Source organism: Limulus polyphemus, unplaced genomic scaffold (genome assembly GCF_000517525.1).
Source record: "Limulus polyphemus unplaced genomic scaffold, Limulus_polyphemus-2.1.2 Scaffold840, whole genome shotgun sequence".
NCBI classification, from domain to species: domain Eukaryota; kingdom Metazoa; phylum Arthropoda; class Merostomata; order Xiphosura; family Limulidae; genus Limulus; species Limulus polyphemus.
Genome location: NW_013666450.1, coordinates 3,462 through 25,955, shown reverse-complemented (window position 1 = coordinate 25,955; position 22,494 = coordinate 3,462). Strand labels below are relative to the sequence as shown.

At 30.2% G+C, this 22,494-nt stretch overlaps 1 protein-coding gene across 2 annotated transcripts in view; it reads right to left on the bottom strand.

The window, feature by feature from the left end:
• Positions 1-4,159: 4,159 nt before the first annotated feature.
• LOC106460814 (uridine 5'-monophosphate synthase-like) overlaps positions 4,160-22,494 on the bottom strand; it is a 20,100-nt gene continuing 1,765 nt past the window's right edge. Inside the window, exons 2-11 of one of the 2 annotated variants that reach the window (XM_013920554.2) lie at positions 20,574-20,672; positions 18,732-18,893; positions 18,317-18,420; positions 17,462-17,612; positions 16,829-16,960; positions 16,114-16,247; positions 14,741-14,870; positions 14,229-14,313; positions 7,500-7,598; positions 4,160-6,943 (exon numbers count right to left, since the gene is read on the bottom strand). In XM_013920554.2, coding sequence (XP_013776008.1) covers positions 6,759-6,943; positions 7,500-7,598; positions 14,229-14,313; positions 14,741-14,870; positions 16,114-16,247; positions 16,829-16,960; positions 17,462-17,612; positions 18,317-18,420; positions 18,732-18,893; positions 20,574-20,672 — 1,281 coding nt within the window. In that variant the 3' untranslated portion in view covers positions 4,160-6,758. Of the gene's footprint in view, positions 6,944-7,499; positions 7,599-14,228; positions 14,314-14,740; positions 14,871-16,113; positions 16,248-16,828; positions 16,961-17,461; positions 17,613-18,316; positions 18,421-18,731; positions 18,894-20,562; positions 20,673-22,494 lie in introns of those variants that run through there. The other variant, XM_022387609.1, reaches the window with a different exon arrangement.

Genomic DNA, 22,494 nt, shown 5'->3' with positions numbered 1-22,494 from the left:
AACATAAGACAATAATTACATCATTAAGCATAATTTTCGATCGCTATGTATTCAAAATAGAGTTTCACTGTTTTTGTGTTAGACTTTCATGACAAGTTTATAATTACTTTAATAAGGAATTATACCTTTCTTAGGAACTAACCCTCTCGTGTATCTGAAATCGATCTTCTGCAAAATGTAGTAGTATTTTATAGTGCAAATTTTTCAAGGCATTAAAGATGCTATCATTATCAGTGAGTTTATTATTAGTATTTATTTTGTGAATTACGAAACCCTTTCTAAGACTCAGCTAGCCCGGCATGGCCAGGTGGCTAAGGCACTCGATTCCCAATCTGAGGGTCGCGGGTTCGAATCCCTCTCCCACCAAAACATGCTCGCCCTTTCAGCCGTGGGGGCGTTATAATGTTACGGTCAATCCCACTATTCGTTGGTAAAAGAGTAGCCCAAGAGCGGTGGGTGGTGATGACTAGCTGCCTTCCCTCTAGTCTTACACTGCTAAATTAGGGACGGCTAGCGCAGATAGCCCTCGTGTAGCTTTGCGCGAAATTCAAAAACAAACATACTCAGCTAAGGTTGCATATGTGGTCCCATCTACTGGGGATGTTTTAAATTAACGTTAATAATAATCACATCAGTTTTTGATAGAACTAGGCTTAATAAATGTAAATGAACCGTGACAAATACATTAAAACAAAGAGGAGTAACAAAGGTAGTAGACACTGTCGGGTAAGTGCATAAACAGGTAATAACGTCAACTTGCCACTTCTTCGAACTTAAAAACAATGTGAAATAACAAATATTCTATCCTTTCCGATGTAGTTGATGCAAAATATAATCGTTTTCAGCTGTGTTTGCAAGCTTGATATTTACTCAGGAGTTCTATATACAGAGTTTAAATAGTTAGATATCTCTGATCCAGCATCCTTTCGGCCGAATTATCGAACATGAAATTCGTGTCTGTCATGGATTTGAACGCTTCACATACACAGTAGCACTTCAGTCTTTGTTGTTTAGTTATGATATTAATACCACTTGTATGGATTGTATTATCCAAACAACAACGTCAAAAAATCTATTTCGAAATTTTCCTGTGTTTTTTATTTTCAGCTACTTCATATTTCATTGCTGGTACGATATAAGTATGTAAGTATTACGTTAAACATTGTATTGTTGTTAAAGATGTAAATTTTACAACTTACAGCATCAATGTTCATTGTTAAGCCCCACTCTCTCATTTCGTACAATTTTTATTTGGAATAAATTAAACTTGTAATCCCCCTTGTGATATTTCTGGCTCAGATGAATAACAGGTGGTTCGAAGATTTGGGTGTTAATGTGCACAAGAACACAAGTATTGTTCATTTCATGTTGTATAATCACGTCTTAGGATTCAAAAGATGAAATTAAGATAGAATAAAACAAACTTTAAATTGAAATACAAAAACGCACTGTTGGCATATACACGAAACACAGCACTAAACAGCGCGTCTTGGCCATTTCAAAACAAAAACCAATTCCCTTGAAAGCACCAAAACTGTTTACACAATCCACATGCTCCCTAAAGATGTGTTGCCTAACGTTAAAAGGTCACGTGGTCTATAGTTTTCTCTGCCATGGTGAATATCAAGTGCTTTCATCCTTCTCAGGTGAAAAAAGGACACTTTTTTTTTCTTTAGTGACGATGTAAATCATCTCGACGATTTGCATAGCCGTAGTGTTTTTCGTTTCCGTATATATATATATTTAACAAAAGGCAGTGTTACTCTACTGCCAGAACTAAAACATTACTGAATTTTGTATTGATATAGAACGGAATGTTTGACGCCCAATATGGTGGTGTTCAATAAAACGGGAACTTTATTTCAGTGTCACGTCTATAGCTACTAATCACAAATAAGATTTGGTAAGCATCTCTTCTTCATGTGACAGCAGTAAAACAAGTACTGCAAATACAAGGTAAATAAAATCCATATAGAACTATTCTATAGAGAAGAGGATAAATTCTTTAACCGATACGGCTATAGACAGTAATAACTCAGTGCGAATTTAAAAATCTCAACCGAATTGCACATGTTCCAAATTAGAAAAGTTTTGTACGTACGAAATGTGTAGTATTTGCACATTGAAACCCCTCTCCCTCATCTTTAAAGTTCTTCTTGCCACGTCCTCTAGCGAGAATATTAGACATAATTGTAGTTTACGACTACGTCACATTCGTTAAGCCGTGGTCACGTAGTCTTTTGTTTGTTTGTTGTTTTTTTAAATTTTGCGCAAAGCTACAAGAGTGCTATCTGCGCTAGCCGTCCATGATTTACTGGTGTAAGACTAAAGGGAAGGCAGCTAGTTATCACCATCCACCGCCAACTGTTGGGCTACTCTTTTACCAACGAATAGTGGGATTGACCGTCACATTATAACGTCACCACGGCTGAAAGGGCGAGAATGTTTGGTGTGTGATCACGTATACTATATTTGTTATTCATAATTAAATATGCATATTATTTTATGCGTTTTACTAACCGTATAGTGGTCGAACTTATATACTAAGAAATACAACCAGAACATTTAAATTCATATATCACTTTAGATGTTTTAAACTATGAAAATCTATCTATATACGTTAACAAAGTTTGTATTCTATATTCAGGTTAAAAAAGAAACTATTAAAGCCACAGGCGCATGGCTAAAGAAGGCAGTGTTCATTTGAGGTATTATGGGAAATGTTTCGTATTGGTGATTCCTTTGAGTATTAAGCGTTTTCGGTTTTTACTGTCCGTTACGTTGGCAAGTGTCATATACTAGACAATGGGCGTTGTTCAACAAGATTTTAACTGTTTAATCATGGAATTTAAATCAATTTGTGGTTACATTCTACGAAAAAGCTTATGTAATTTACTTCTACAATTGGTATATGTCTGCCTGAACATGGTAATATTATATTAACCATTTTATGGAGCACTGAATTTGTTGAAATTATCCAAATAATTATCTATAACTATAATCCCATCTACTTTACTCTTCAATTCCGTATGGGAATATTTATACTTGCTAGCTACTTTATAAGCCTGACGAAGTAGAATTTTAACTAGATTTATTATTAACAAATCTAAAATCCAACTGCAGAAATTAAAATGACCCTAGAAAATATTTTGTCCAATTTTGAATAATAATTTATTATTTTGTGTCAATAAAGTTAGATGTTTGTAGTTGTACAAATTTGTTTTTTAATGTTTCACTTAATTTATTTTTCTAAAATTTAAAGTTTAGCATTTATTTTTCAATGATATAATATTGTCTACTGTGACAAGTGATTTATTGCTAATATAAAACCAATCTAATAAAACATCATTGTTCTTATAATAATTCAAAACTGTTAAATTTTTTAGAACACTTTAACTGCAATCTTTCAGTTTTTGAAATATAGTATAAATAAATCTGATGATACAGTAGAGAACATATCAAATTTGAGTTAAAATAACTTCAGTATTGAAATTTTGATAGTTATATGTTCCTTAATGATCTCAAAAACCATTAACCACCAACTTTTCTGTATTTAATTTTTAGTTTTATAATTTTGACATGTAATTTAGTGCACACCAAACAGTCCATCCCCATTTTGTAATGGATGTACCACGACCGGAAATTAAACATTTTTTTATTTTAATTGAATAACTATTAATACTCTATGCTCATTTGTTCTGTGCCCTTCCCTTTAATGATCAACAAGAGAAAACCTTTCTTTAAGGGTTATATGCTCATGCCCACTATCAAACATGTAAACCTAAAAGGAGAGGGTGCATGTTCCATCTTTAATTTCCCTTTGGAATGCATACACTTGTTCACAACCCATAAATTAGTTGCACAACATTCTGAAAATTCTAGGCAGTTTTCAATATAAGGAATTGTCAAACGTCTATTAAATGTTTAAATCACAGAAAAATAGATCAGTTATCTGGATATACTTGTGTGATTTATAGATTTTCTTCCTCAATGTCCAACACGTTTCAGTGAACTTGGAATGATTTCATTATTAAGAATAAAAGGAAAAATACAAGTTTAATTTTTTTCAAGAAAGGATGAAATAATTTCATTGCTATTTTCTATTGTAGTTGTAAGGATAGAATCCTCATGCTGACAACAATAAAACCATTGTCTAATGTTGTTGAAATATATTTATTAAGATTATTTCCTCCTTATGAAAAACTTGGATCAGAAAATTTTATAAACACATTTAACTACCAAAATATAAAAAAGTCTCCACCTTGTGGCAAGAATTACTCCAACAACTTTACTTTTTTGAGCAAAAATAATACAACAAAAATACCCCAAATACATCACCTATCAAAAAGTTTAAAATTAAGGCAAGTTTACATCAACTTTTATTAAAAATTACAAATAACTATTAATACAGAATATAGTATATAGTATTAATACTGTCTCTAAAATCATGTAGAACTACTGCTCCATTGACAGGGGCAAAGAAGAAACACTAGATAATTGTAAATACTGAAGAAAAGTAGTACTTTTTATTTTATTTTAATAGCACTAGATACCCGATACAAACAAAAATAGAATTAAGGAATTAAAAGTTGTGAATCAATCAATGAAATGTTAATTATAAAAACAGAATAGACAAGACAAACACTAAATTCACTGAACATTTTTTTAAAATGGATTATGATATACTACCAAGGCTCAATTTATTACTTTCGTACTATTTGAGTGTTTTCACATGATGCAACTAAGTTTTTAAGAAACTTTCCTACGTGGTTTATTTCCCACTTATTATTTTATAATACAACAATCAGTATTTCTTTGATAGAAATGCAAATGTTTCAGATTAAGTTCTCCTACTTTTTAAAATTTCTGTTTCATTAAATTCTTAGCACAACATTAATGATCATAATTCCATGATCCTTACATCTTTGTTCTCATACATAGTTCATTATTTTCTAATAACAAAATGAAAGTTGAATAACTTTTTACATGCAATAAGAAAATGGTGAAATATTTCAGCTCAACAATTATGTAGAATATTTTCAGAATTCTCAAACAATATATTTATATATATATATATTTATAAAAAGCTATTGTTCATATATTTTCAGTGTATTGGTCTCACAGTGAATAAAAATATATCAACTATTAAAAAAAATAATACATGTGTGTGTGTGTGTGTGTGTGTGTGTGTGTGTGTGTGTGTGTGTGTGTGTTTGTTGTATACACCTTTTACTCCACCACCAAAAAACATCTTCTGTAAAACAATAAAAAAAAAAGCTTGACAATCTGAAACATTTAAAAATCATTCCATATTTTCTTTGATATACACAAATTCAGGAAACTTACCAACTCACTCAATCACTGTAATCCCCAAATTCAAAACATTCTGCTCAATTAGTTTAATAAACATGTTATGAAATACTTTAGTGTGGCAGAGAAGTAACCACAAGATTTTCTAAACTAATAAATGCATCGCAAGCTTAAACTACACCAGGAAACACTCTGCAAGAAGAAGAATTTCTATCAAACTACAAGTCTGATATTAATTTTGCTTTTTATCCGCATTGGGTTATTAAGCTAAGTTATTTTGCAAAACTTTTATAAAAGAACTAATTCTCTAAATTACAAATATGTTAATTAATAATTCTTCTATTAATCCCCAAAGTGGTCCCGTATTGTAGCTAGTACTAGCTACCAATAAGTCAGATTTTATCTACTAACTACACAAAAGCTAAAAGCAGAATATTTGAAATCAGTTATGGCTGCTAAGCAATGAAATTCCAATACTAAGTCCTGATAACAACTATTCATGAAACAAAGTGTACTAATATTACTGTTTCTCCAAACTACAAATAAAATACAAGTGCCCATCTTCAAGGTTAAGATTTTCAATTATTTGATGAAGTTGCTGTAATTACCTATTAAGATAGTATCTTCAGATTTTAAAGTATTACAGATGAGTACATGTGTATGTATAACTTAGTAAATCACATAAAATTTCAGTATATTATTCTACACTAAATGTTCTTGTCAACTACTTTCTCACAACTTTCGCTAACTGCTCATGAAAGTTTATGCTTTAGCCCTATTGATGGGTATATTTGACATTTTAAAACAGAAGCACAATATGCTTTCATAAATTGGTTATGCATATTTATAAAAAAAACTTTAAACACTTTGATCTTAAGTAGTATGCAATGTCTGGTGAATGGAATATCTAGTTTAAAATATTTCAATATTGTAAACACTGTTAAAATAACTGTTTTGATAGAGGTAATTCAGCCTGTACAGATTCAACAAAACAAAACTGAGCAAAGCCTCATCTGATAGACTACTTATATTTAAAGTGCTTGCATGGTGTATTTGGTCATGCCAATAATAATGTTTTCATGACCCTCACACCAAAACACCTTACTCCATTGAATAATGCATCTTTACAAAGTTGAAAGATGGGATCTGTATATCAACCAATTAGAGTTTACTATATAAACATTTGTTAATATCAACATACTATGGCACTTGTAATAGTAGTACTTTATGAATCAAAGACAAAAAAAACACATTACATAATCTTAATAATTCTCTGTTTAACTGTGTTTTCTACCACACTAATTTATTATATGAAATCTAGTGACAATAAAGGTCACTTTGTCAAATGCTCTGCTTATTTTCCTTCGCTGGTTTGAGCAGCTGCTAAGCCTAAAAATGTGCCCAAAATACTGGCAGTGTACCAAGTTGAAAGGAATGCTGTTCAGTATCTACAATAACTGTGAATAAGCATCAAAACCTGCTTTTTTGTACTCTGCAGCAGTTGCCTGGGGATCGTTGGCATCCGTGATGCCTCGGCCAACAATAATGACATCAGCACCTCGATTCTGAATGGCTTCTTGAGGAGTGACATACTGTTGTCCCAGAGAATCACTTGATTCTTCAAGCTTAATTCCTGTTTCATATAAAAATACTAGGTCTTTTAAACTTTGAAGGCACTATTTTAAGCAGTTCACACTTATTTTTTGTAAAATCTACTTACCTTGCAGTTATAAAACTATGATAAACTACAAGTAAAGAACAAACAGCCACTTCATTGAAATACATTCCTCCTGATAACAAATAGGCTGTTTATTATCAATTCTATGATGATTAAAAACAATGAAAACTATGTCGTCCAAAGTGATGTTGTGTTTAATTCTTGAAAAAGTGTAGTCTTTTTCTTGTAAACTTTAAATATAACATATACCAAGTTCTTAAAATTTACCTTTAGGATAAATTACCTTGTAAATGTGCATTAGTGAGTGAAGAGTTTTGTCCCTTTTATGTTTATTTTATCAATATCTGTCAACTACTTGCACACACACACTACTAAACTGCACTTAATTACCTGAAATATGAAAATCAATGTGGTTACAACAAACATTTTGCATCTGCTATTTCTGTAAAAATCCTAATGAGAAGCACACCATATAAACCACCATTTGGTTGTTGTTGTTTTTTTGTCTTACCTGGAGTAAAGTTTATAAATGTTGGGTCTGGTATCAATCTTGACTGACCAATGAAACCAATCACAAAGTCACGGTGGTGATCAGCAAAGTGTGCAGTAGCTACACAAAAAACATGAGACAAAGTGAGGCAAATTTCAAGAAAAATGCAACAGGTAAATAGTCTCAGATAAGATTAATTCTATAATGTCATCTGCTTAAATAATCATACATTATCACTTTACTTTTGTTTATATAAAAAATACAAAGTTATATATTTAAGCTGTTCTGAAACAGCATGCTACACATTTGCTGATAAAAAAACTGTTAACAACAGCTACAAGTGTGGCTACTAGGCATGGTCATACGATCCCACTTTTTTGATGTACTAAATAAATAATGCAATCATTGTGGTGGCTAGCCCACAAAAAAGAAATTCCCTTTATGTTTAGTGAGCAAGTTTCTGCTCAGACCAAACATTTAGTAACCTTAAGCTTATTGAAATCATGATTACTTTCAAATAGATTAACTGCTTTTGAAGTGGAATATATATTCATTGTTTCAGAATTTACCATATGATTAGTAAGTGTAGGACATAAAAAAACACGTTTTATTTTCACAAGTTTGAGTAGTTTGTAAAAATGTTGAGTAAGAAAGATATAAATGTTTAAATTTTATTTTAATGAGTCTGAGTAATCTTATAGTTTCAAAATAACCCATCTAAAAGTCCAGTACATAATAATCATTGAACTACTCTCAGTTAAACCAATTTCAATTAATAGAAAGTAGCCATTTCACAGTTATTTCTGCTAATGTATCTTTGATAATGAAAAGTTGACTTTACCATAAAACTTATCTTCCATAACAGAATTAATACGTTTTATACATGTAGCCTATACTAATCAAAGTATACAAAAAGAAAGCATTAATATTTATAGTTTCTCATGCATAACTCTTTAATTTCAAAGTCATTGTTATACAGCCCAGCAGGCACTTAAAAAGCTATTACAGAGCTGATATATAAATCATCAATTTGCTTCAAGACATAAAATATTTGACGGTTTATTACACAGTTTACAACAGTTCCAATAATGCAAATTTCCTTGCATCATAGTTACAGACTAATTCTACCACTTTTCAAATATTAAAACAGGCATAATCTTGCAAAACAATCAACTTATTTGGTTACTGAATCATCAAATCAGACTTTTTGTTTCTAATCACTACAGGTGGGATCCACATATTGAATGATACTGAGAAATTTTATCTGTTACAGCACACAGTGTCAAGAACTGAGGAAAACAACACTGAAGAAATAACACTCACTTTCTATGTAAAATATTCAGGGGATCCTTGTAGTAATTAGGTGGAATTCATTACAATATTGATGGTAGTTTTGTTTACATTTTTGGAATGAATCTTATGTTATCAGAAATCATGGATCCACATGCAATTAGGTATATGAATAATTTACAAACATGTTTTCCAAAATGCCATCCAGGTTCATATTTTTTTTAGAAAGTTGCTTCTGAATTAAATATTATGTCGTTTGCGGTACATACGAACCTCTTCTAAACTTTGAGGTGAAAAACAGCATCTATATCATTATAGCAATGCCACTATTATAATTCTCTTCTTATAGACATAGAGTACAACTTTGTAATAAACTTGCATGTTATACTTTAAGCTTTAAGTTAAAGCAAATCAGAATACAACATGTTAAACATACTACATCTACCACATCCTGTGATGACAAGGCCAGACGACATGTAACTGATTACTCAGGAATTTTTCATTTTTGTGTAAGTACGAGAGAAACAAGCAACAGTAAGAATACTGGTTTAGATTACGTAAAGGTAGAAGTAAAAATGATTACTGTAATTATTATGGAAACCATTATAACTTGAAATTGAATAAATCATGAAATCTTAGGTTTGTTTAACCATCTTGAGGATTAGGATAATCAAGTTTGCCAAGTATTGTACAAGAGTTGATATTTTGCCTTAAAGCAGGTTATTCTACAAGAACTTTATAACCACCTGGTACGTAAGGTGGGCAACAGCGATTGAGAGTAAAATCATTTTTCTTTATTTTCCTGGACATCAAAACAAGTTACACCAAGGTATTTGTAAAAAATTGGTGTATAATAAAAAATATTAAATTATGAATAAAAAGCCAACTCTAATGAATTCAGTGTATGTTCTTTAACACCAACTCTTTCAGATTTGAATGATTTACTTCAGATCAGTTTCTCTTTCACTTGACTTTACTTTTATTCCGTTCCTGCTTGTTTGGTTGCCTCTATTTATATGTTTATCAGTTAGGCCTCTAGAATTTTCTATAGCCTCGACACCAATGAAATGCAAACACAATGTACAACTCTTACCTAGTTACATAACCAAATTTGTCATAACTATCACCTTTAAAATAATTGCTTTTAACTCTCTTGTTATGAAAAACTCAACAGTCATTAAATATTAACTCACAAAATAATTTAAATAATAATGCCTACACTACACAGTCTTGTATATCCAACAAGGTGTTTACCTCACTATATATTTGCTGTACAGTTTTGAAGGTGCATTTAATATTTATTAACTACAATTTTACACACTTCATATTGTTTTTGTTCATAACAACATGATCAGCAAGGCCATCTAGTTATGTTTCAGTTGTTATTACTGTTTACATAGCTATAGTTTTTATACCCTAACCTTATCCAATCACTAACATCAGAGATTTTTGTATTTTTTCAATAATTTCTTCACTTCTCACTTTAATGTACATTTTATACCCTAACCTTATCCAATCACTAACATCAGAGATTTTTGTATTTTTTCAATAATTTCTTCACTTCTCACTTTAATGTACATTTTATACCCTAACCTTATCCAATCACTAACATCAGAGATTTTTGTATTTTTTCAATAATTTCTTCACTTCTCGAATGTTGTTTACTCAGTTACCTGACAAACAGTGAAATGAACTACTTAAATATTTGATAGAATTACATTTTGTGATTTATACTCCTCACATGTTACTACTAAATAATGTATGTCAGAATTTATATGATCAATTTCATTTTAACTCTGATACATAGAACATGTAAAAACAAGTTTTGCTTCCAACACAAGACTCCGAAAGAAAATGTTAAGTGTGAGTTTCATGTTTTTATTACACATGTTTACGAGACAAATGTATTGAACTCTTAGCCGATACACTGATATCCTGTTGAAAGATTTTACATCACTTCTTTAGTTATCAAAGTTTATGATGTTGGATATTTTTTAGCATTGATTAAGTACATAACAGTGATTGTAACAAACTGAAATTATTCCTTCTTCCTCCAGGTGATAGTGACTGAAAAATGTCACAAAAAAATAAAGGCCTTTGCCAATGGAACTCTTCACTTGGTGCCAGAGTTCATCATGTGCAACAAAAAGCCTCAGTTGAAATATTAGTCATTTAGACATTATCACTTATAATGGAACATGACACTTTAGGTAGCAAAAAATAATCTACAGGTCAGTAGTTTGTGTAACATTACCTCACAATAAAATATTTAATGTACTATCTGTAATTAATACAAAAACATTAGAAGAAAAGTTGATTGGAAGCCATCTACATTATGTCTTCACATAATGCAATAGCACAGACAACATAAAAAACCCAAAACTAATGCACCTTAATTTGGAAAATATGATACATAATCATTTGAATATAAAGCTAATGCCAACTGCACACAGTATAGTATTTAATTTCCTTTAAATTTCTTAATAATTCTAGAAATTTATAACTATCAGATCTAAGATAATATAAGCCAAAAGCACCTCATTTTAAAGAAAGTAATACCAATAAATTGAACATTACTACAATGTGTACAAATAAAGGAGTAAAAAGTCAATAATTATGACAGAGAAAGATACTATGATAATCTTTTTTTTAAGAAATAAAGAAAAATTAATGAAAATATCAGATATTGAAATAATGGTAGGGAAATATTATTGTGAAAGAATAACTTATGATCGAAATTAGTTTTATTACGAAGGTTTTCTGCTAAATATGAAAAAAGATGACTTTCTTTCCCAGATGGATAAACCATTTCATGAGAAAGGGTAAAAGCATACTCAAAGTGTGGGATGAAAAAAGAAAAAATATCGCAGCTTCTACAAAGGTCCTAAACATCAATCAATTAAGAATATAATGTTATCTTCACTATTGCAACCACAAGCCTTTTACAATTCATACAAGTTGCAAAAAAAAAACAGATTTGTGAATTTCTTAGAGAATTTATTTATAAATTCCCAAAGTTTTGTATCATGTGTAAAATACATTATTTTATAATTTTTCATACAGAAAGTATGTTTAATCTTTTTAATATGTTGTCGAATGTGGTATTGCACGAAAATGGGTTCAATAATAACAGAATGGCCAAGGTGGTTTAACCATACCAATACGGGTCTTCCTATGGTCACGGGTCAAAGGCCATGTCAATGCGTTTGTAGGCTCTCCTTCAAAAGTTTATTGAACTTTTATGAGTGTATATCAATAAGTTTGGTATCAAATTATAGATTATACTTCAAATTTTGGTATTATACAAAAGTTAATTTCTTAATTTAAAAGTAAGTATTAAAAAAAAAATCCTATTTATTTACTTTTGTGTGTCACGTGGTATATTGAAAGCAGCATTGGTTCAAATTAGATGTTTATGATGTCAAAATACAAAGTTTACAGTTTCTTATGAATTAGATTCTCAAATTATCAATATTGACAAGTTAGAATATAAGATAAGAGCCTCCTACCTTTTCTATTTTCTGAGATATTAATATATTTATTGAATCAACCAAGGTGGTCCCACCCAACTCTTCCATTTTTGAAAATACTTGCTTACCTACACCTACTTCGCCCAATAAAGCGTGTATAACCAATCAAAAGCTCAGAGTGTTCCCCAGTGGTTTTCTCAGCCTCTTTGAAGTATTTGACTGGCAAACTCTTTCTTTTCATGCTAAATTCTAGGCGGTAAGGTAGGACATTAGAGAGCTCAAAAAATCATATCTTTTAGACCCAAATACACTTAGTTACTAAGCTTGATAAATTATAGTGGACTTCTGTGGTATTTATATAGTAATTTATGATTTTTTTTAAATTTCAAAATGCATATATAAAACCTAAAAAAAAACTTTTGTTTTACATCCTCCACATGTGAAATTTGATAAGGCTTAGCAACTTATGGCAAGCAGCAAATGAGTACAAAGTTTGTAGCTAGAAGTGATAATTGTTTTCTATACTTCTTTGTTTACTGTTCTATATTTTAAGAGAAGTAACTTAAATTTAAGAACTAATTTGTAAATATTAATAATGCATATACATATATAATGTAACCAAAATATGACTGTATTTTACAAAATACTGGTCCACTAGAACAGCCATGACAGGTCACTTTGTAAAGGCCAGATTTATTTTCCTGGATACGGTAAAATTAGTGCACATGCACTGCGTTATTGCAACTTCTGTAAGGTTAGTGAGGCACTGATGAAAAGTCAATAAAATAAAAAAGATATATAAATGTACAATGTTATGAGATTTAGGTTACTCAGAATAAACATCTGTGTTTTCGTTTTATAATTTGTAGTCATTCTATAACGAAACATAATTTATATCTACTTCCTAATTCTTTTAGGGTGGTTACGAAGTTGGTCAAATCAACCAAACCCGTATGGAGATACAATAGTGAAAATAACGAATACAATATAAATTTTTTTCTAAAAAAAAAGTTTTATAATTATCTGGAGGTTATAAAGATTATGCATGTGAAATTTGAAAATTTTCTGATGCATAAAAGTATTTTTAATCTTAAAATCAAAATTTCTTTGCATGTTCAATAGCCAACATTCAGAAAGAAAAAATGCATGAGAAAAACATTATTTAAAAAATCTTAAAAATCTGATATTTTGTGTACGAAAACCTTGTAATGTTTACTGATAATCTGCAAAATTTCATGAAGATACGCATAGTGTGTTATAGCATGAAAACTATAACAAGCACAAAATGCTTATGAGGTCAGTCCCTGGGACCCAGCCCATAGTGAAAGAGTTAAAGATAAGAACATAACAGTTTATGTTTATGCAATTTAGCTGACAAACAGTTTATTTTTCTTTTCTCTGGGGTGGAAGCTTCTTCTCTGTTAAGGATGACACAGACTTGTGACAAACTGTGGAACATTGTACTTATGTGAATACAAGAGACTATTTCAACTACATTTCCACTTATTGTTGTCTATATTCATTCATCTTACACTTTACCTCTCTAAGTTTCTGAGAAGTGACTCCTCTGTCCTTAGTTTAATTGCAGGGAAACACCCAACACAGACCAATAAACAACATGGAAAGACATCGCAACAGTGTATGTGTATGCATGTAACAACTTTTAAAATTGCAAATTAGATCATTTTTCAAGCTATAAAAATATTGTGTATTTGAGACTTTTGACATGCTTTGGTGGAACAAACATGGATAAAATTAACCATGGCTTTGTCCATAGAGCAAAGTGTACCAATAACTATCAGTGACATATGAGGGAGCTGCCAAAAAGCTGAAGTACGGAAAAATAGTTATGTAAGTAGATGACAAACATATTTAGTAATCACTTTGTGAAAAGCTGGTGCTTCTTCTTAGAAAAGGAAGGAATTTAATCCTCGTATAAATCTGCTAATAACTTTATACAAATAACTTGTTTCACTAAAAATAACCTAACCTTCAGGGTAGTTTGCTGGAACAAGGTTTCCTTTTGTACTCATTTGTGCAATCAAAAGACATCCTCTTCCTTTTTTTATTCCTGCCTTCAAAAACAAAATTTTTAAAAATCACAAACTTCTCAAACATTTAAATGCTTTAGTGAAAATAAATACAATAAGCAATCTTTAATGAAGGATTACCTAATTTTAAGAAACCTCCAGTAGCCCTTAGTGAATTTTTCTATACCAGTTAATATATCCGAGTAATTTACTTTTAACAGTGAGGCCATTTCACTAAGCCTAAAAATCAGGTTATAATACAAACTTGTCATATTATACGTTGAACAGAATTTAATATTTTGTACCAACAAATAATCTTTTAAGTGTGAACCCTATCTTGAAGAATAATGAACATTTCAAAATAAAGTATTTAATAAGAATAACTACTTTCAAGATTTTCATAAGAACATCCTAGTAATCAAACATGTCTGAGTATCAACACAAGATCCTTAAATCACTTCTCCATACATACTTGCTTTAATCCTTCCAAGATGCCAGGACCAGGAAGAGGGTGGCAGTCAATAATATCAGCCCACTCTACTATTGTGTGGATACCTTTAGTGTACTGCATATATACTGTATGACCAATATCAGCAAATTTCCTACAAATAAAGTATACTATTCTAGCAGACTAGCATATGGTGACATACAGCACAGAATCAAACATCTAGTAACCTACCAGTGCCACAGTTTGTCTTTGGTTCCCCTAACAACAGGATACTCAATCCACTTTAAAACCTACAGTTATCTACCATTTAAAATTAAAATAAACACTTTATGTTAAAATACTTCACTAGATAGGAAGTAGAAATAGACAATTTCTAAGTATACTGAGGGCCGTTATAAAATTTAAATGAATACTGGCTTATGCTCTAAAAGTAAACAAACACATGCATGAAGAATAAAGTTTTCTTTTTTCTCAAATCCATTGTTTTTTTTTCTTTGGCTCAACAAAAAAGTATATACATATATTTTTAAATCACACAATTATGCTAAGAAATATAATACCTAGAGTAGCTTATCTATATTATTAATGGAATGCTAATCAATATTACTAACTTGACATGTTTAATACACATACATTATCTTTCTCCACATGAAAAGTAATTTAACTCTCCTAGCATGGGTTAGTCAGAGTGCACATCACAACCATTTTCCAGACAACAACCAAAAACAGTATGAAAGTGCCATTTACGTGATCAGTATAGTCATCTAATCTCTGAAGGAAATGACATGTGCTGTGTATGAGTGCGATGGGTCAAATTCAAGCAAAGAACACAGAAGTCTTCAAGATCCATAATATGGTTTCTATTGTTGAACCACAAGCAGAAGTCATGGGTTGAAAGAGTTTATGTTCTTCAGAGCAACTCATAGCTCTGGACTATGCTGTTTGATTTCAAGTAACTGACTGAAGTGCCCAAGTTAACATTAGACAAGTTAACTAAACCGATATTGCACACAAGTAAACTTGTAGCTTGAAAATGGTTTCCTGCCAGTGTCCACACAATTTTCCCAATTTTTATTGAGTAAATAGCTACTCTAGATCAAAGTTAAACATCTAGAATAACTTTCCATTTGTCAAAATAAAACTGGGTTTAAAGACCTATGATAATAATGTACAACTGTAATACTGCACTAACTAATATTACTCTCTTTAGAGTACAGGTGCATGATAAAAGTACAACATACAAAACAAAATTTTGTTGTACGATACCAAGTTTCTTCTAGTCATACATAAAAACATTATAGCAAATATTTCAAAGTATGTGCTATTTTCATACATACAAAAGAAAATATTTAGATTTTGATAGATATATTTTAGTTAGTATTTGAAACCAAACCAACCTGTCCTCAAAAATAACAAAGTTGTGCTTTTTAGCAACATCTTTTAGTTTTTCTGGAAATTCACTGTTGAAATCTTCAAGAATATCAGCATGAATCTTAAGGACACAAATGTGGGGTCCAACAGTTTCAGCGATCTGAAAAAAATCCAGTAGGTTAGAAAATTAACAGACCTACAATAAAAGTTAGTAAATATGATATGATAGCTATTCCACCACTGTTTCATGACCAGCTTTTTTATATATTAACATTAAAGAACCACTTCAAAGCTTGTAACTTACTTGTTTTACTTTCATAGCTAGACAGTTAAACATACCTTTCTAGTGTAATCATCCATAATCGATAATCTTTGAGCAAATTTTTAACTTCTTTTTTCTTCTGCTATATATTCATTTAATTAAAACTATCGCTTTCAACATTTTTTTTTAAACACCCACTGCCTTAAAATGGATCTCAGACCTTGATATATAACTCTAATTTGCTATTCTAACACTCCCTCCAAAGAAAGATAATATCATAAATATTAAAAGTCCTAGGTTCAACTAGTATAATCTAGCTAGTTATTTTCCCACCTGTGGTTCACATAATGTGAAAATAGTTTTTGTGAGCATTTCAAACTCGATGTCAAAGCTACAAACACACAAATATAAGAAATACTGTTAAAACATAAAATCTTCTGTAAAATGGCAAATTATGGTCAATGTTTTTATCAACCTACTTCCAATAATTTTGCACAAAAAGTAACATCAGCAGCTACACACAGATTGGTTTTCTTTTCTTCCATGATGCCAAATATCCGCTTTGTTAGAGGATGCTGGCAAAGGGATGCCCGCTCTTTGAAACTCAAGATCTACAAAAATGTTATCCAAACTCTAGAGTAATTATAAAAATGTTAAGAAATAAAAAACACTTTAATTCTTAGAAATCTTAAGTATCAAAATAAAAACCGCAAAAAATTAAATCCTTTATTCCAAAGAAATTACTATTTCAAAACACTTTTCAATGTTTTATACAAACAAACTACAAATATCGTAATTTTGTTCCTAATAAGAAATACTAAACTTTCATATAAATAAATAATGTTTTTAAACCTAATAGAGCAGGATGTAAATCAAACAATCAGTATTCAATCTTAACTGTTGTTCTTGCATGTTAAATGTAGTTCAAAAAATAGCTATTACCCACTTAAGAAAAAAAAAGCAAAAACTACAATATTAATTTAAGAATTACAATGATACTGTTAAAACTGCATCCAAACAATCAATGCATCAACTGTGCAAGTATATTACATAATTATATTCAGTTGCTAACCAAGCTATCTGATGATGAATCGTAACAGTTAAAACCATACCTTCCTTTCTTTGCAAGATGTAACAGCTTTGTGTGTTGGTATTTTTGTTTCATTGTTGATTTCCAAAAACTTTGTAACCTTGTATACAGTCTCAGCATCAATTTTGCCCAACTGATGAAGGGCTTTCATACATTCAGTTAGGTGGCACACACTTAAAAAAGAATGCAATTAATAAATGATGTGTTTGCAAGAATGAACCAAAACATACACACCCTCATGTTGTGTTTACAAAAAATGAACCGAAACATACACACCCTCATGTTGTGTTTACAAAAAATGAACCGAAACATACACACCCTCATGTTGTGTTTACAAAAAATGAACCGAAACATACACACCCTTATGCTTTGTTTACAAAAATGCACCAAAACATACACACCTTTATGCTTTGTTTACAAAAATGCACCAAAACATACACACCTTTATGCTTTGTTTACAAAAATGCACCAAAACATACATGTCATTATACTGCATAAATATTCATCATTAAATAACTGTTTTCCAAGTGACTTATATTTGAAATAGTTGATTGTTTTTTTTTTACTAAAATTTCATAACTATATTGTTTGAAAATATAATTAAGTGTGCAGCCTCTTGAAATTGAAAAAATTTTCATATTTTAAATCTATAGTCTACTTGTATTTTACCAAATTAAATTTGTTTTACATATTTGTGTATACAAATATAAAATTTTTTGAATTAAAAAAAAACAGCTAAAGTTTTATGTTAAAACAAATAGGTTTCTTAAGTGAATTAAAAATATTACAGATGTTCTATTGGGGGGTACAAATTAATGCCACTAAACAAAGCTGCAGCAAAACTTACAACTGGCAGATACTTCAAAATAGTCTTTACCTATGCAGTGTTATTCCAAGATCTTTCAAGTTTTTTGTTGCCCCTTGTTCTCTGTTCATGAGCACGACTGCATCAGTGATGGTCAAACCTTCAGCTGTCAATAACTACACATATGAAACAAATGGAATTAAGACATGCATGAAGGTCAATTACCCAAAATAAATGCAAACAAGTTATATCATACTAATTCATCTTACAGATGGCAGAATCAAATATATATTATAACAATAAACAAAAGTACACCTTTAATTATTGTGAATGTATAATGAAATTAAATATTGATTAACCATTATCAAATTCTTACAAAGATTTGTTTCATAAACTTTGAAGAAATAAAGTTATTAAAAAATGATTTAAGTAAAAGAAAACTACTTAATAATTTAAATAATGCAGCAGATACTTGCTCGTAACAAACCTCAACTGTTTCCCAAATACTAGCTCCACTAGTAACCACATCTTCAACAATAATACAACGCTGGCCTTGTTTGTAGTCTCCTTCAATTAACTTTTTGGTACCGTAGCCTTTGGCTTCTTTACGACGAATGACCATAGGCACATTGAAGCGAACAGACACACACTACGCAGAAATAATAACACAACTAATTTACAAAAACCTTCACCCATGGAAACCAAAGACAACAGATGAAAAAAAAACAAAAAACTACAAGTCACCAGCTTAATATAAAAAAAAAGTATTGCATTCCAATGAGTGCCAGAAGAATTTCATTCTTATTCATAGCTATTTATCTCACATGTTAGCTAAACTAAAGTTACACCATTGGAACCTTTAATATACCATATACAAGCAGGACATTGGTGACCATGGTTTTCCACATATCTTTTCTCTTTGAGGCACAAAGAATTTCCCATGTCTATACATTCATCCATTTAGACAGACTCGTGTATATACATACATAAGTCAACCTCCGTCTTTCACAGTCTCTCCTTCCTTCAATCCTTATATTGTACTGGTATATTAAATTACCTACATTATTTAAATGGATTAATTTTTAGTTTTGATCTATGCAGACAGTCTGCTTTGATCAAAAGTTATTCCTAATAAGGACTACATGACTTTTCCCAGAGGATATCTCTCAATTTGAAAGAGTTCAAGGTTACATCATAAAGGTTTCATGGATTAAAGAATTTTCAAATAAGTCAATAACATGATCAAACACAGTAATTATTCTATTCAGAAGTTTAAGCTAAAGGAATAGTAGTAAACATTTATAGAACTATTTCACATTATTCTTGTTGGAAGATTGTATTGTCCCTAGTGTTTATAATATTGGGTTTACTTTCTTTTTTTGCTACTGCCAAATGGCTATACTTGCCGAAAGAGTAAAGTAATTCACTTTCAGTGAACATATTTACTATTTTATTGAATTCTGCAAGTTTCTTATACACAATAAAACTGGATAAAATGTTTAATTTCTATGAGACTTACCCAAACTGAAAGGCTTACTCTCAACACAATTTCTCAATTCTTCATACATATACACACAGCATCCAGGTTTAAATTTTAATACATTCATTAATTTTTTAAATAAAATAATTACATATTTTCATGAAAATTTCTTTGTTTGTAGTTAAGACTTTTTTCTCAAATTAAAAGAAAGTACTAAGTTAATGTCTATATCTTACAAAGACATGAAACAGTGAACACTAAGCACAATCACAACTGAAAAAGTATAACAATAAATGAAGAGATAAAGGAAGGGAAATGGCATTAATCAGGATATTAATTGTATGAAATAAGAATAGTATTCAAACACTTTGATGAAAGTTTTCCTGGCTAGCTGAAAGTTTGAAAACCTAGGGAACTATTCAGTCAGGATGAAATAATTCAAAACAAGAATGGTTATAACAAAGATAAAGCAGCAGTAACTTTCAGACAATAAAGTCCTCACTTACAAACAAAGACCAGGAAATAACAGGCATCAAAACCTTTATTTGTTTCTGAAGTGATCACATTTCACTAGTCTTGTGACGAAGGTTCTTAAACATATACATATTCAGTTCAAACAGTTTGTTAGCACTTTTATTTTATCATATTCACTACAGCTTTTTAAACATCCAAAGCTTTCATATGCAACATTATTGGTATTGTCATTTTTGATCATTATAATTAACTCATCATTACAAAACATTACTGATAAATTATCTAAAAGCTTTGAATTCAGATGACTCAACAGTCCAGATACTTTACGAAAAGGATATGAAATAATAATAAATGAAAGCAAAACCTGAAATTTACAGTTGCCAATGGAAGAGCTGCATAAGGGACACCACAGACAATGTCATATTCAATTCCTCCTCTTTTGAGTGTGTTCCAAACTTCTGTTGCAAAGGCTTCCTATTTTATAGAAACATCATAAACACATTCACCTGCATGCTACATCAAACATATTTATAAAGATGAAATTAAAAATGAACATTATTAGCATTACACAAGCAAAGGAATTAACAAAATATAATCAGTCAGCAATATTCATAATTAAATGCTTACTTATATATATATATATATAAATTATAGATACATACAGAATACAATTTTTCAAGCCTTGTATTTATTACTGAACATTGCAAAACACTTCAAAGGGAAACCTGGAAAACTATTTACTATGGTAGTGATAAAGAAATCTGTTATTTCTATACAACTATCAGGTATATAAACTGTAAGTAATCACATGTTACAGAGCTTACAAATAACAAAAACCTTCATTTTCATATTTCTGAAAATATTTGAAAGTTTTATCAGCACTAGAAACAATTTGTAAAGCTATTTAAGTTTTCTTACTGATTAAAAAAATCAAAATGGCCTCTCTTAAACTCAGATACAATTCTTAAATACTTTAGAAAGAGCTTTAAAATAAGTTTTTAATAATTTGAAGGCAGAATGCATTATCATATAATTAAAAAAAATCTTGTGACTTCTGTACTTAGTAAACCTATCAATATGTGAATATCAATGTTTTATCTTCAACACAAGACTCGTCAACAGATAATAAACACAGCTATGCCCAAGTTCAACAATCTAAAATAAAACTTGCAATGCCATGGCTTTTCTTCCCAGAACTGTGATTACATTCAAAACAACTTGAAATCTCAAACAAACAAGATAATAAAAGTTAAATGTTCTCTTCAACAAACACTTAAAAAATACTTCTTCCAAAGATAAAACACAGCAGGTCAAAAATTGTTTACCTACTAGAACTGTTATAGCTAAACATGGAAACAACTTACTGTATTTATTAATAAGTTATTGTAAATAAAACTCATTCTGTAATAAGCTAATCAGTATCATTTTACATAACTATAGTTTCATTCTTATCCTTAGAAAAATTCTGAAATGGTCCTTACATTTTCAGGAATGAAAATAAAAATCATTTTGTAAGTGCAATTCTTACTAGAGTGAGAAATTCTTTAATAATAATATTACTATTATCATAAAACTTATATTTGTGGAAATGTATTCTAGCCTTGAGTCTGAAAAACAGTCAATATATTTTTAATCTTAGATTTTTAAAAAAATAAAAGTATCATTTTTTTAAAAACTTAAGTTGCATACACATACAAGTCACAGCAATCCAGGTTTTTATTACTTGCTAGGCTTTCAAACTAAATATTAAAGAAAATGTTATTCACATACTGCATAAAAACATAAAAAGTGTAAATGAATAAAGTGGGTAATTAAATATTAGTATTCAAGGTAAAAAAGGTTTCCTTCTTTACAACTGTTATGCAAAAGGGGAAGGAAATTTCTGTCAACCTGTTTATACCATAGAGACATTTCATCATTTTAACAGAATATTAATTCCAATATTGAAACCTAATATAATCTTACTTTTACATGTAAGTATAATAATATAATTACTATAATCTGTAGGTTAAGAAATAATAAATTCATAATAAATAAACAAACTTTTTATTAAAAAATATGCTTATGTGCAAAAAGTAAATGGTGAACAAAAAAAGTTAATTATGGCATGGATTCCACTTGAATATGATGCACTTTTACTACAACACCTAATGACCAGTGGCAGATTCAGACACCTTGGGGCCCTAGGAAGTGAATAATATGAGCCCCCTCCCCCATGGATATGCATATATTTATAATTAAATTCTTTTATATATATATATATATATATCTGTGTGTGTGTGTGTGTGTGTGTGTG